We start from the raw sequence: 14,808 nt of genomic DNA on the forward strand, positions 1-14,808 counted from the left end.
TCTTCTTTTTTTTTCCCTTAAACAGGATCTCATTCTGTCACTCAGGTTGGAGCGCAGTGGTGTGATCATGGCTCACTGCAGCCTCAAACTCCTGGGCTCAAGCGATCCTCCTGCTTCAGCCTCCCAAGTAGCTAGGACAGGCATGCACCACCACGCTGGGCTAATATTTTTACTTTTTGTACAAAGTCTCACTGTCTTTCCCAGGCTGGTCTTGAACTCCTAGCCTCAAGAGATCTTCCCACTTTAGCCTCCCAAAGCACTGGGATTACAGGTGTGAACCACCATGTCTGGCCAGTGCTCACTGACTCTAGGCACTATTTTGAAGCACTGCTCTAAGTGGTTTATATGTATTGATTCATTTAATCCTCAAGACAACCTTACAAGGAAAGTACTATTATTTTGTGTTTGCTTGTTTGTTTGAGACAGGGTCTTGCTCTGACACCCAGGATGGACTGCAGTTGTGCAATCATGGCTCACTGCAGCAAACTCCTGGGCTCAAGCAATCCTCTCACCTCAGCCTCCTGAGTAACTGGGACTACAGGCACACACCACCATGCCCAGCTAATTTTTGTATTTTTAATAGAGATGGGGTCTCACCATGTTGTCTGGGCTTGTCTCACTATGTTGCCCAGGCTAGTCTTGAACTCCTGGGCTCAAGTGATCCTCCTGCCTCAACCTTCCAAAGTGCTGGGGTTACAGGCATGAACCACCACACTGGACTAAAACTACTATGATTATTCTCATTTTATAAATGAGGAAAATGAGGCACAGAGGAATTAAATAATTTGCCCAAGGTCACTCAGCCAGTAGGCAGCATGGCCAGGATTCAGACCCAGGCAGTCTGGCTCCAGAGGCCAAGCTGTAGCCAATACTTAGCAATGTGTTAACAACACCTTCGCAACCACACACAACTCCTCACCTGTGGGTCCTTGCCTAGGGCCCACCCTCTCCTCCTCTCTTTCTCCTCTCTCCTCCCCAGATGAGCTGAAAGCAGTTCCTGTAGCCAAAACTAGTCCTTCCAACCAACTTCATGTTTGACAAGCATCTGTTTCTACAGCAACAATGAGAGCTGCAGTTTTGGGATTTTGAAGAAAATGGGCAGGACAAAGGGTAGAGGACCCTTTATGGGATGGGTCCCTCTTTCAGAGGCACAGAAGAGAGACCTCAAAATCAGTCATCAAAGGAAGACAAGGGGGCTGGGGGAGGACCCCAAAGCCCTGATTAAAGCAGGAAAACTGCTTCCCCTACCCCAGAGACAAAGTCCTCTGGTGCGAAGCCAGCTGCTTTCCTCTGGACAGAGAAGGTAAGGGCTAGAAGCAAATGGCAGAAATTGGAGGGGTCTGGGAGAAAAGGACAACCCACTCTAAATTCTGCAGAGAGTGTGTGTGTGTGTGTGAGAGAGAGAGAGGGGGAGAGTGTGTGTGTGTGTGTGAGAGAGAGAGAGAGTGTGTGTGTGTGTGAGAGAGTGTGTGTGTGTGTGCATGTGTATGTGGTGCCTAGGCCATTCCTAAGCTGGGTGTCCTGCCACAGAGCCCAGTTCTGTGGTTCTCTTCCCCAGGTCGAGGTTAGGTGATGATGGGTGGAGGCAAGAGTGATCAGGTAGCCCTGGGAGAGGCGTGTAGATAGGCCTCGGTGTGCCCGCACAGGGTGGCTCGCCTCCCTTGAGGGAGGGCAAGGGCATTTGGGGTGAGGTGGTCAGGCTGGTACCCCTAGGAGAAGGCTTCATTCCTGCCTGTCCCTCACCTCATCTGAGCAAGAAACCCCTTGTCTTGTTCAGAAATCCTGAGGCCAGAATCTCAGGCTGCCAGGGCAATCGGGGCTCTGCCAGGCAAAGCCAAGTGCTAAGGGGAATAGGGATGTTTGCTGGTCACCGATTCCAGGAAGACAGGCCACAGCAGTCCCCCCAGGCTTCTCAGGCAGGGGGCCCAGTTTCCCTCTTGCTTCTATTGATCTTGAGGCATGGCCAAGTGAGTGGGGACTCGACCCAGCCTGTGCCCGTGTCCTTTAGGGAACCTAGGTGCCTGCTGAGAGGAGGCAGGGCTGTGCCAGGCTCAGCACATGCTGGGTTCCCCCCGTGCCTGAAGTGCCAGGCACACTAGCTCCCACAGCCTGGACAGCTCTGGGGAGGGCAAGGCAGAAGATGCCAGCCTAGCCGGGGAGGAAATCTTTTACTGCTCTGAGCCCAGTGCTTCTGCAATCAGCTCCACAACCAAAGCAGTCCACACATGAGGGAGGGGCAGGGGCAGAAGGCAGGGCCCCCAGCAGGAAGAACTAACCACACAAGGAGATGGTATCAGACCCTTCCCCTCACCATGTCCCTGGAAGGTTCTACTGGAATCTCTAGATACTTTCCCCTTGATGTGTTGGGGCCGGGCATGAAACTGGGTGTCACGGGGAGTCATGACAGTCTCACGCTGCCTGACAGTGCTGTCACTGCCTGGCCTCTAGCCCATGCCACCCAGGGCTGAGATCGATCTTCCTGCACATGTCTTCTGTCCTTGCAGAAGCATAGGCTCCATCATCACAGGGTGCTATCTTCAGCCTTTCTTCTCCACAGAACCAGGCTCAGGGGCTGACATGGAGCAGTGTTCATCAAGGTGTCCTGACGTCCCACCCTGATTGCAACAAGGCTCTGGGGACATCCGCATCTGGCCTTTCCTACAGCACAGAGCTCTGCCTCCTCCCCACCACACATGCAGCCCTCTTCTGCCCCAGGGCCGGGGCAGCCTCAGTCCTGCTGCCAGAGAAGAGCTCCATGGGAAGAACCTGCCGCCCTGTGTGGACCCTGCTTGCCCCAGGGCTGGCAGTGAGAGGTGCTGGGGAGGGAGGGAGGAAGTGAGTCAGCTCCTTGCAGAAACAGGAGTGGGAGGGAGGAGCCAGCAGAAATGACATCAGGGGGCAAAGGGCACAGGAGCCAGAAAGGTCACTAAGAGAGGGAACCAGGCCCCGAAGGTGTTGCGGGACCCACAGAGTAGAAGACAGATACAGGTGATGAATTCAGCAGGGCCACCTCCAACCGAGGCTGGGCGGCCCCAGTAGGCCAGAGAACCTGGGTCCAGAGGCCCGGCCCCACCTGAGGATGGAATCTGAGGCGGCTCCCCTCCCTGACTCATGTTCACACCAGAGGTAGCAAGGCCTTGTGGGACATGGCCAGCCTCATTCTCTCCTCAGAGGTGGAGTCTCTGGGCTCCAAGGCCTCCCACTCCCTCTCCTGAGCCCTACAGCTCCAGAAGCCCAGGTTCCCCCTGTCCTGGCCTAGTAGGGACATGCTAAGGTCCTACAGACAAGTCACCTAGGCCAGTCAGAGCGGGAAGGTTCCAGGAACCAAAACTGTCTCCCAGAGGGGATGGGAGCTGAGCCTGGGCCCCAGGAGCAGAGCAACTGGGGCTGCCTTGGCACCCACTCTCTCCTCCCTGGTAGGGACATGTGGGAGCTGTCCCCAGGCTCCAGCTGGAATCCATTGCTGTGACTGGGTAAGATCCTTGCTGTGAAAATTCCCAGCCTGCTGACATTCCAGCATGAAGGCACTTCAGGGAGAGCAGCAGAAGGGAAGAGGAAGCCCCACCGGGCCACATTCCAGCCCCTCAGAGACCTGCAGCCAGTGAGACAGGCGCATTCCTCCAAGGTCTGGGCCAGACACTGCGTAGCCCCCATGTAACCCTGAATCTTCTTCTCACCCAAGCCTGGCACCTTCATGCGGGCTCCTGTGTGGGGGCAGGAGGCAGCCTGTCCCCAGTTACCCCCCTTCCCAGGCTCCTGCTCCTGGATGCCCACAGAGCTGCCTCTCCTCCAGTCCTGTGAGAGATGCCAGGCCCCAGGCACGCAAGAAACAGTCCATGGGTGGAGACGGGACACGCTAAGGTCCTAGAGACAAGTCACCAAGGTCAGTTGGAGCGGGAGGGGTCCAGGACCCAAAACTGAGCTAAAGTTTTGGTTCTGGTCTGGAAGACCGAACAGAGAGAATGAGAAACCAGTTCCTGATTACAGAATCATTTCTTTCCTTCAACAAATATACTCTGCTCTCGTGCAGTGCTCCAGCACTGGAGAAGGAATGAGATAACTCAGTAATTACCATCCTGTGAATGCTATGAGAAGGCTGGGGTGCTGCCAGGTGGGGACCTGACATGGTCTGGGAGGATCAGGGACAAGTGATATTCAAACTGAAGCCAATGTGTAGAAGTGTACAAGGGAGGGCAGGGAAAGGGGCTACAGACAAAAGGAACAGCAGGAGCTCAAGGGTAGACGCCAGTGAGAAGCCTGCATTGCCCCCACCCCTGCCAGGCCCTCCGCCAGGCTGTGCTCCGCCACTGTTTTTCCACAACACACAGAGGAAACAACAGCGTGGCCCTGAGCAACACGGCGAGCCCGCTCTTGGTCAGAGGTGACACTGCAGGGATCCTGTCACCCCAAGTGCTATGGAGATCAGCACTAGCATGCCAGTATGGACCAAAAAGGTGAGAGGGGCAATGTCCCAGACTCCCAGATCTAGCATATGGCCCTCCACTCCTGGGGACCACATCGAATGCTGCCAATGTAGGTGCCACTTCTCTTCTTAAGGCGTCCCTCTTCCACCCTTCCCTCTCCCAGCTCCCACAAGATTGAATCCTGCCTGCTGCCACTTGGGCTCACTTCCTCTGGCTAACCCTCAGGAGACACTGAGAGCAATGGTCACACCCTTCTGCAGCACACCACCACAGCTCAAGAGTGGCCCATCACTCCTGGCTTCCTTCTGGAAGGATGACAAGGAGGTGAGGAGGCTTTTAGTGACAGGGCAGCAGGAGTCAGAAGGTCTGAGCTAGGCAGTGGATTTATATGGATATCCGGATACTGCCTTCCTCTCCCCTATACAGCAGGCTAGTCAAGAGCTGATGGCCTGAGTTCAAGTACTGGTGAGTCACTTAATACCTGTGCAACCTTATGCAATTTGCCTAACTTTAACCTCTCAGTAATGCAGTTTCCTCACTTTAAAACAGATTGTTATGATCCCTCCTTCAAAGAGTTGTTGAGAAAATTAAATAAGTGAATATATGTAAACACTGAGAACAGTGCCTAACCTACAATGAATGTTAGATGTTATCCTCACCTTGCCAGAACTTTTCATGCCCTTCCCCCAAGGCATTTCTGTTCAGCTCAGTCTTTTTTTTTTCTTTCGAGACAGGGTCTTGCTCTGTGTCCCAGGCTGGAGTTGAGTGACATAATCAGTGGCATAATCACGGCTCACTGTAGCCCCAACCTCCCAGGTTCAAGGGACCTCCCACCTCAGCCATCCAAGTAACTGGGACTACAGGTGTGCGTTACCACCTCCGGCTAATTTTTGTATTTTTTGCAGAGATGGTGTTTTGCCATGTTGCCCAGGCTGGTTCTCAAACTCCTAGGCTCAAGCGATCTGCCCACCTCAGCCTCCCAAAGTGCTGGGATTATAGACGTAAGCCACTGTGCCCTGCGTCGGCTGAGTCTTACCCAGATCAATTAAACACCACCTAGGGCACGTGTCTACACTATGCACCGTACTGAGCGACACAGATAACACCCGGCAAACACCCGACACCCTGCCCTGGCCCAGAGTCTGTGCAGAGCAACCGGGCTGAGTGGCACCAGGCAGAACGCCGTGCCCTGATTCTGGAGAACACATGGCGGGAGATTAAGGGAGCCCGAGGGGTGACCCAGGTCTAAGGAAATAGTTTCCCAACCAAACTAGAGCCCACAACTGAAAAAGCAAGCTTTGCTAACACTGTCCCCTGTATTTAACAGAACAGAAGCTGCTGCCAAACACCATGCGGGACTCTTGAATTGGCTGCCCCCATCAAACTGCACAGCAGAGGTGGGGGCCCTGAAAACTCCACTCTTTCACAGTGGCTGTCTGGCATGGTGGACGCCCTCAGTGCTGCCAGATGCCTGGGGCACAACCGTACCCGCTGCCCAGGACTGACAATGGAGGCGCCAGGCCACCTGCCCAGGCAGCAGGGGAGCCCTCACCTCAGCTGGGTCACCAGTCCCCACCGTCCCCCCACGACTGCAGTGAGTAGAATACAGCAGCTTAGTGCAGTGGGGTGGCGGGAGCCCTGCTGGCAGGCAGCGTGTGCCTGTGGTTTCTGGGAAACGCTGTAGAGATTTGCAGCATTTTTAAAATACTTGTGTTCCCACCCGCCACACACTCCCCTTCACCCTACTCCCCACTCACCCCCAGTCAGGATGTTTGCATATCTGGTATTTTCCAGAACCATTCCAATGTAAATAAGAGAGATTAGAAGGGAGCAGAGGGCAGGGTGACTTGGGGTGTCAGGGCAGGCAGGAAGGGACCAGGACAGGAAGGGGCAAGGGCAGGCTACCTTTAAGACCCTGCCCCTGCACCAAGGCTCCAATCTGTGCCCACAGAAGCAGCCATGACCATGTCATGTACCATACTCAGGTCAATGCAGCCTGGGCACTATGCCCACCACCCACGGGCTGGATGGCCAGGGTACTCCAGGGCTGCAATTCATCGAGCATCTCATAAGGAAGAAAGCAGAATGGTGCCTCCAAGGACAGAGAAGGGAGCCCTGGAAATGATCTAGTTCACTGCTCCACCCTGACAGTCCCATGCATCCCACTAATCCAGGATAGACAATCCCAAAGACCTTTCACCCACCACTTCCCGTGCCCTTGACACCTGCCCCCTGCCCTCGGCCCTTCATTACCTAAAGGACTTAGATAGAGTCCATCACTGAGCCCCCAAGCCAGGATTCTCACATGGCGAGACTCAGATGCCAGGGGCGCCTGAAGCTTTGGCACAAAATGAAGAAAAATTTCCTGTTTAAAAAACAAACAAACAAACAAACAAACAAAAAACAGAAACAGAAACCAAAAACCCAAAGCAAAACAAAACAAAACAAAAACCCTCCAAGGATCACCTGCAGTAAAATCAGGAACAGACGCATTCTAGAACACTGAGCCAGGCAGCACACAGCTGCTCCACCACCACCAGAAAGCCCTAGGAAAGCCCAGTGCTCCAAACCCGGCCTGGCAGACCTGGAGGCAAGACCATTTTGAGTGTTCCCTTGGAATCCTGCAGGCCCCACTCCTGGCAGCAGCCAGGTACCCTAGGGACAAGGTTGATGAGGCTCTTACAGTTTCTAACCAGGGGTCTAGGGCTTCCCCTACAGCAAAAGGGCTCTCCTGTCCTTCTCCCAGATGCAGGCAACCCTGACTTGCCCATCTCCTGCAGGGCCACCAATGGCCAAGTCTGCAGGCCCGAGAAGCTGGCCTCTAATAAGCTAGAAAAGGATAGGAAGCACCCAGAAGCCCATCTCTCCCTTCACATGGCTGTCTATAAGGCTAGGGCTACAGGAAAAGTCCAGAAAAAAAGCATCAGAAAACCTCAGGAGCAAGGATGGGTGAACACTAGGATGGATTAATTAAAGAAGCTGCAAAATTACCCTCCTTGGATGGCTTTAGAGACTGGGCACAGGGAAGGGAAGGGTACTAATGTTTCTAAGCATTTACCACCTGCCAACATCTCACATACGTGAACTTGCCTAACATAAACATGCTTACCTTATATAAAGACCCACAAAATATACAGAATAAAAAGCAAGTCTCCTTTCAGCCTGCAATTCTATTCTGCTTCTCAGAGGCAATTGGAGTGAATTCACTGGGTATGCATCTTTCTCCAACTTAACCTTCTCAACCTCTGGGAGGATAGAATAGGCCTATTTCATAGAGATAACAGGTCACCTTCACCAGGAGGCCTCTCCTGATTGCACCCCCCTTCCCCCTAGGCAGAACTTCCTCCTGCCTCACTGTATGCCTGCACAGACTTCTGCAATAGCAGCTTTGCATTTCTTTACTTAGGTCTATGCTTCCTCAAGGAAAGATTATATTTTATTTATTTAATCCCCCAATGCCAGCACAGTGCCCGGTCCTTAGGTCAACTTCATTAAATATTTACTGAGGGAAAAGTGAACACTGAGGCTCTGAAAGGTTTGATAACTTTGGTAAAACCCAAACCCAGGTCTTTCTGGCTCCAAAGCCCATGCTCTTTCCACTGTAACATGCCCTCTCCCAAACCCACCTGAGTGTGGAGGTGGTTTACGTGAACATGACAACCTCATGAGGAACCCGACAGCCTGAAAGCCTTTGACTAGAAACTCCACCCCATACACTAAAACCTCCAACTAGCAGCCTCACGGTCCACCAGGAGAAGTACCCCTACCACAGCGACTAGACTTGGCTGGGGGGGAGTGGTAAGCCTTCCTTTAAAGACCCCCTCTCCCTTCCCGCCACATTCTCAAAAGCTCAGGGAGGGCCAGGTGTAGTGGCTCACGCCTGTAATCCCAGCACTTGGGAGGCCCGAGGCAGGTAGATAGCTTGAGCTCAGGAGTTTGAGACCAGCCTAGGCAACATGGTGAAACCCTGTCTCTAATAAAATATACAAAAATTAGGCTGGGCGTGGTGGCTCACGCCTATATTCCCAGCACTTTGGGAGGCTGAGGCGGGTGGATCACCTGAGGTCAGGAGTTCGAGACCAGCCTGACCAATATGGTGAAACCCCATCTGTACTAAAAATATAAAAATTAGCTAGGCGTGGTGGCAGGCACTTGTAATCCCAGCTACTCAGGAGGCTGAGACAGGAGAATCGCTTGAACCAGGGAGGCAGAGGTTGCAGTGAGCCGAGATCGCGCCATTGCATTCCAGCCTGGGCGACAAGAGTGAAACTCCATGTCAAAAAACAAAACAAAACAAAAAAATAGCCAGGTGTGGTGGTGTGTGCCTGTGGTCTCAGCTTCTCAGGAGGCTGAGGCGGGAGGATCGCTTGAGCACATAAGCCAAGATTGTCCCATTGCACTCCAACCTGGGTGACAGAGCAAGACCCTGTCTCAAAAAAAAAAAAAAAAAAGAAAAATGCTCAGGAGGCCTTGCTTTCTGGCCAGCACCTCTGGCTCTTCATGGCAGGACAACCACATTGGGCAGGGTTTAGCTGGGTGGGCTTTTCTGAGCTCAGCAGAAAAGTCCTATACTCCAGATGCAGGAGGACATGCGTCGTCCTAAGGGACTCCATTTGTCCTCCCCTAGGATGGACCGACTGAGGATACAGACAGACTTGCCTTCTCCTCTCCCAGGCCTGGCCTCTGCCCCTTCTCAATGGGCCTTGACTTTCCCATCCAGACTCATGGAAGTGGAGGAGGGAATTTTGATCCAACTGGGGTTTTAAGATCCTCAACTTTACCAACATCTCCCCTAACCTCACCAGACTCAGGAAACACTTGGCCTTCAGCAAACTTAAGAGTAACTGATCCAAATACAGATGCCCCCCAAGAACTTTCCCTAAGGAATCAAAGGGGAAAGAATGTAGCATCTTCCCAGTGCTCTGGTGGTCATGTGACCCCTCCTCTCCCTCAGGCCCCTACCAGTGGGTCACCAAGACCCCAGAGTCTGACTCAGTTGCTCGAGTCTGAGATGGCTCTCCATCCCACTGCCTCTACCTGAGTCCAGGTCTCCATCCATTCTCCTAGGATCACAATCACTCCCTCACCACTCTCCCCATAGCCAACTTTGCTACACCCTAGAGCATGCTCCATAAGCAGCCAGAGCGATTTCCTAAAACCTGTTCCTACTGCTCCCTGATTAAATTGCTTCAGTGCCCTTTGGTTAAAGTTCACGTTCCCCAGCACAGCTCACAGGGGCCTCCGTGACCTGGCTCCCGTGGATGCCTCCCAGTGCTTCTCCCAGCATTCCCTTCCCACACACCGTCTCCCAGCCTTATTCCTGAAATGTGTGATTCTCTCTCCATAACTTTAGGCCTTGGCATGTGTTTGTGACAGTGTTTCCCTTCCTCTTGCCTCCCCTTCACTCATCTACTACCCAGATGTCAGCTTTCGCTGACCCATCCACAAGACTGGACTTGAAGCCCCTCTGCTGCACTCCCAGCACCAGGACTGGCCCCTGTGGTTGAGCTTCTCAGAGGGTGCTGTCATGGTCTGCTACTGGACCATCTCTCCCGCTTACTATGAGCTCCTTGGGGCTGGGATTATGTGCTGCTCACCACTGCAGCCCAGGACCTAGTATGCAGTAACTGCTCAACAAATGCCTCCTTAGTGGATGGGCAGGTGGAAGGATAGATGGCAGAAGAAAACGCTGTTCTCCCAGGCCTGCTGGTTGATTTCTACCAGGCCGTAAGTCTACCCTACCACGTGGCTCACCCCTGCTCCCAGCGGAACCTCATCTAGCAGCTACCAGGACACATGAAGGTGTGAACCCAGCATTCTAGACACACACCATGTGAGAGGGAAACCCAAGGGGCTGTGTCTCCCTGGGGCCTTCTAAACAGGCCATGGAGAGGAGCCGGAGGCCTGGCCCCATCTGTGTGCAGGAAGAGAACAGATGGCTAGTCAGCTCCCTCAGAACTCCCCGGGGACAGGCAATGTGTGGACACAGTTGATGGATGGCCTGATGGCAGGGTGGCCAGCAAGAGCTATCCCTGTGGGGCTACAGTCATCAGGGTATCCCTCCCAGGAGTCTGGAGGAGGCGGGAAGACTTCTCTTGGTGCATAACTGGGATTAGAACTGCTGCCAAGACAGGGAGCAGGAGGAGTAAAAGGAAGAGGAGGAGATAGAGGCTGAGGGTACAGAAGAGGCTGCAGCACCCCACACCACTCCCAGCCCTGTCCCAGGAAGCTGGAAATGCTGGGCTCACCCTGCTCCTCTCTGCTCGTGGCATGAGTCCCCACCACCTACCTGGGTGAGAAAAGATACGGGCTTCTTTCAGCCCTATGTGTCTCCTTATCCTGCCACATGGCTCTAGGAGATGCATGGGGATGGGGTTTGCTACTGTGTCCTCTGGCAGATGAAACAGGCTGAGGCTCGGGGAAGAAGTCCTCTGGGCACCAGCTGGGCTTACCCCATAGAAGCTAGAGTGAGCCAGCATTTCAGGGATACCAGCTGTAACTTGGAATCCACCAGGGCCTCCAAAGCTAAACCATCTACTTCCCCAGGGATGGGATAGCAGCAGCTAGTTGGGAAGGAAAGCTAGGAAAATCTGAGATGCCAGGATGATCCCTGTGCTATAAAGAGAAAACCAAACAGCATCTGGGATGCCAGGCCCAGGGCCCCACAGAGGCCTTGCTGTGGTTCAGCAGGGAGCTGGCAACAATCCCCTGGGGGATTCATTCTTTAAGAAGAAAATTCCATCTGCTAAAAGCAGTGTTAGCCTGGAAGAATGCAAACAGGCATGGCAACATGTTAGTCTTTGTTTCTGTTATTTTTTTTGAGACGGAGTTTAGCTCTTATTGCCCAGGCTGAAGTGCAATGGCTTGATCTCGGCTCACCGCAACTTCCGCCTCCCTGGTTCAAGTGATTCTCCTGCCTCAGCCTCCCGAGTAGCTGGGATTACAGGCATGCACTAACACGCCTGGCTAATTTTGTATTTTTAGTAGAGACGGGGTTTCTCCATGTTGGTCAGGCTGGTCTGGAACTCCCTACCTCAAGTGATCCACCCGCCTCGGCCTCCCAAAGTGCTGGGATTACAGGCGTGAGCCCCCACCACCCAGCCCAGTCTTTGCTTCTGACATAAAGACCCCTCCTTGTTCTTCCCTCTCTACCTCGTGGTTCTCTGAGTTCCACCTAACCTGGTGGCTAAAACATAGTAGGTGCTCAATGTGTGCTTCTGGAATGAAGAGTCCAGGTCTTCCACACAGGCCTCCTCCCATTCACTACTCTTCCCTGACCAGCACAGCTGCCTAAACCCAGCTAGCTCTGGGTTAAAGGAAGGCCTGGAACCCAACTACAGTGCTTCCTGACAGTCTGACCCTACCACTGCCAGCCCCTCTTCAGGCCCACGGTACTACTGGGTTGAGCAGCCATCCTTAGCAGCTGCTTCCCCTCCCTGGGAGAAAGCTGAGACCGGGACTCTGCCTGTTTCCTCCCATTAGCACTTCCTCCCATTTCTGACTTTGACACATCTGGCTGGTCACTTAGTACCAAAAGGTCCTGGTCAGGCAGCAGGGGCCAGATCTGGACGGTCCTAAAACCCACAGCTGGGAGGGGAAGATGGCCAGAGGTGGTCAACTTGTCCTTCGTATACTATCTCCAGGCAGGACATTCAAACTGCTATGTAGCCACCCTATCAAAAGACCCCTGGGATTAGTGAGCTTGATGCCCCATGGAGATCCACTCCTCCATCTGATCTAAACCTCTCTGCTCCTGTGCCTCCTGCTGCTCTTTTTGTGCAGGCAGCTGGGGTCTCAGGGACAGTCAGGACATACTATCTGTGCAGGTTTTATCCCTCTTGCTTTTCCAGGTCCATGCTTTTTTTCCTTTCAGGAGAGGTAATAAAGACTTGGAGCCCAAGTGATCTTTATAAATCAGATCCAGTTATTCCCCTGCTTCGAACCCTTCAATAGTCCCATTTCACTGGGATGAAATCTGAATTCCAACTGTGACTTACAAGGTCCTCCATGATCTGCCCCTGCTTTCTCTGCAGCCTCACCTGATATTCTCTTGCTCACTCAGGGGCAAGAGGAGGCTCTGGCCTGAGGTCATCCTTCCCAAAGATATAATCATACCAGCTGTACATCTCAGATGTTCCATGACGGCCCTAATTTGAAATCATTTGTCCTTTTTTATCCCCAAGATCTAAATAACATGGAAATATTGTATTTTACTGTCCAGATTGTCTCTTATATCTGGAAGTGACACATGTTAGCCTATACACACCAATTTAGGGCTCAGGAAATATGGTGCCCAAACCCCTCACCCGTCCTTGTAATGGAGAAGCTGAATACTTTCACGGTAATTACTAACCAACAGCAGAGCTCTCTCAAGGGCTCCAGGGCTGAAACTAAGGTTCAGGCAGAGCTTGGTCTAGCCCAGCACCCCTGAGAAAGGCATTTCGCTGAATTCAGTTAGGTCAATCCAACAGACACAGAACACTGGAGGGAACCATAAAACCATGAGGCCTGGCCAAACTGCTCAGAACTCTACCGCAGTGAACCTTTGGGGACTTGTCCTCAGCTCCCAGACAAGGTTGAGAAACAAAGGTGTGACTCCTTTAATGTCCTTGTCTTTCTTCATTAGGTTAAACATGGTGGGGGTGCTGTTTGTAGGGGTGGCACCCCCAGAGGATTATGAGCATGGGGCACCTTCTCCTGAGTTCATGCTTCCCCACAGGCTCAGAGAGCAGCAGGGCTTCCCCACTTACACACTGCTAGGCTCTGATCACAGCTCTTGGGTACCCCGATTACCCAGTCAAGCAGGAGGTGCCCACATTCCCCATCCCTGCTCAGCCCAGGTGCCCAGGGAAGCACTCACATCGGATGGCTCCCTGCGAGGTCCCTCGCCGCTCCGCAGCCAGCTCCTGCTGAGCTCGCTGAGCTCTGGAATGGGCTGCACCTTGAGCCGCACGCTGTCCCCTGACTGCCGGATCATCTCCACAATCTCATCCCTGGACTTGCTCTCCACATTGTGCCCATTAATCTCCACCAGTCGATCTCCTGGCACCAGCCCCAGGGCCAGGTCCTTGGTGCCTGCACCAGGCTCAGCAAAGTGGACCACACGCCGATAGACCTGGCCCTCGGGGCCCCGATCCAGCATGGTTGTGCGCCGCAGGGAGAAGCCAAAGTCTCCAGTGGGCCGTCGTTGCAGCTCCAGCTCCCGGAGGGCAGGTGGGGGCAGGGGCACCACGGGGGGCAGGCGCAGGTCGACTGGGAACTTTTTAGTCACTAGCTCAGGGGCTCGGGATCGGTGCCCTGGTCGAGGGATGCCTGGGCCAGGATGCTGCACCAGCTGTCCCTCCAGAGTCCTCACTTCCACCTGTGGTGAGGGGGCAGCAGAGTGCTCTGAGGGCGTCGAGGTTTCCGAGGCGCTCTCATCCCGGCTACGCTGGGAGAAGGAAAAGCGCTTGACAATCATCTGTGAGTTCTGCTTGGCCAGTGAGCCGAACTTGGCTGCCCGCTGCAGCACCGAGCCACGGAAGCTACCCTCCTCACCCTTGAGGTCATCGCTGGAGCTGGCTGTGCTTAGGTGGCCCGAGTCCAGGATGACGCTGCCCCGGTTACTGTCGGAGTCAATGTCAGTCAGGTGCAGGTCAGAGCCGCTGGCCACCTTGATGGGGATGGGGTTGGAGATTTCCAGGCGCGTCTTGGATTCACGCTTGGAGGAGCGGTTCAGGTTGAAGAAGCCACGTCGCAGGCTCATCTCCTCCAGGCTCCGAAGCTCTGCCGCTGACATCCGCTCCTTTTTCTCCTTTTTCTCCTTCTTCTCCTTCCGCCCGCCATCTTTGTCCTTGTCTTTCTTCATTAGGTTAAACATGGTGGGGGTGCCGTTTGTAGGGGTAGCACCCCCAGAGGATTATGAGTGCTTAGCACAGGGCCTTGGTGCCCCACTTTGCTGCTGCAAACAGAAACACACAGAGAGAAAGGTTATTCGAACAGAGCCTCATGTGTCTCCAGTCCAGACATAACCAAATGATACAGCTACTCCTCACTGGGTGCTAGCTATGTGCCAGGCACTCTGCTTTACCCAATATTGTCTCCATTGATTTAATCCTTACAACCCTCTATAGGTAGTTACTATTATTACCCCATTTTACAAATAAGGAAACTTGAGGTTTAGATAAGGCGGTAAAAGCCCAGATTCCAAAGCCTGTCATTTCCTTGAATATTTGATAGACCAAGGCTTAGGTGTATCTGGAGGTAGTATGTGGGAGACCTGACCTCCTGGTGAGAGAATGCTTCAAGCCAACCTGGGACCTGACTTAAGATTCAAACACAGGCTAGGCAGGGCGGCTTATGCCTGTAATCATAGCATTTTGGGAGGCTGAAGCAAGAGGATCGA

General features: G+C 53.3%; 1 protein-coding gene across 5 annotated transcripts in view; it reads right to left on the minus strand.

Annotated features, from left to right (window-relative positions):
• The window catches only part of MYO18A (myosin XVIIIA), a 105,948-nt gene that overhangs the window by 78,478 nt on the left and 12,662 nt on the right, over positions 1-14,808 (minus strand). For all 5 annotated transcript variants that reach the window (XM_063656100.1, XM_063656099.1, XM_063656096.1 and 2 more), the window contains exon 2: positions 13,285-14,364. In XM_063656100.1, coding sequence (XP_063512170.1) covers positions 13,285-14,283 — 999 coding nt within the window. In that variant the 5' untranslated portion in view covers positions 14,284-14,364. The remainder of the gene's footprint in view (positions 1-13,284; positions 14,365-14,808) is intronic.

Source organism: Pongo pygmaeus, chromosome 19 (genome assembly GCF_028885625.2).
Source record: "Pongo pygmaeus isolate AG05252 chromosome 19, NHGRI_mPonPyg2-v2.0_pri, whole genome shotgun sequence".
NCBI classification, from domain to species: domain Eukaryota; kingdom Metazoa; phylum Chordata; class Mammalia; order Primates; family Hominidae; genus Pongo; species Pongo pygmaeus.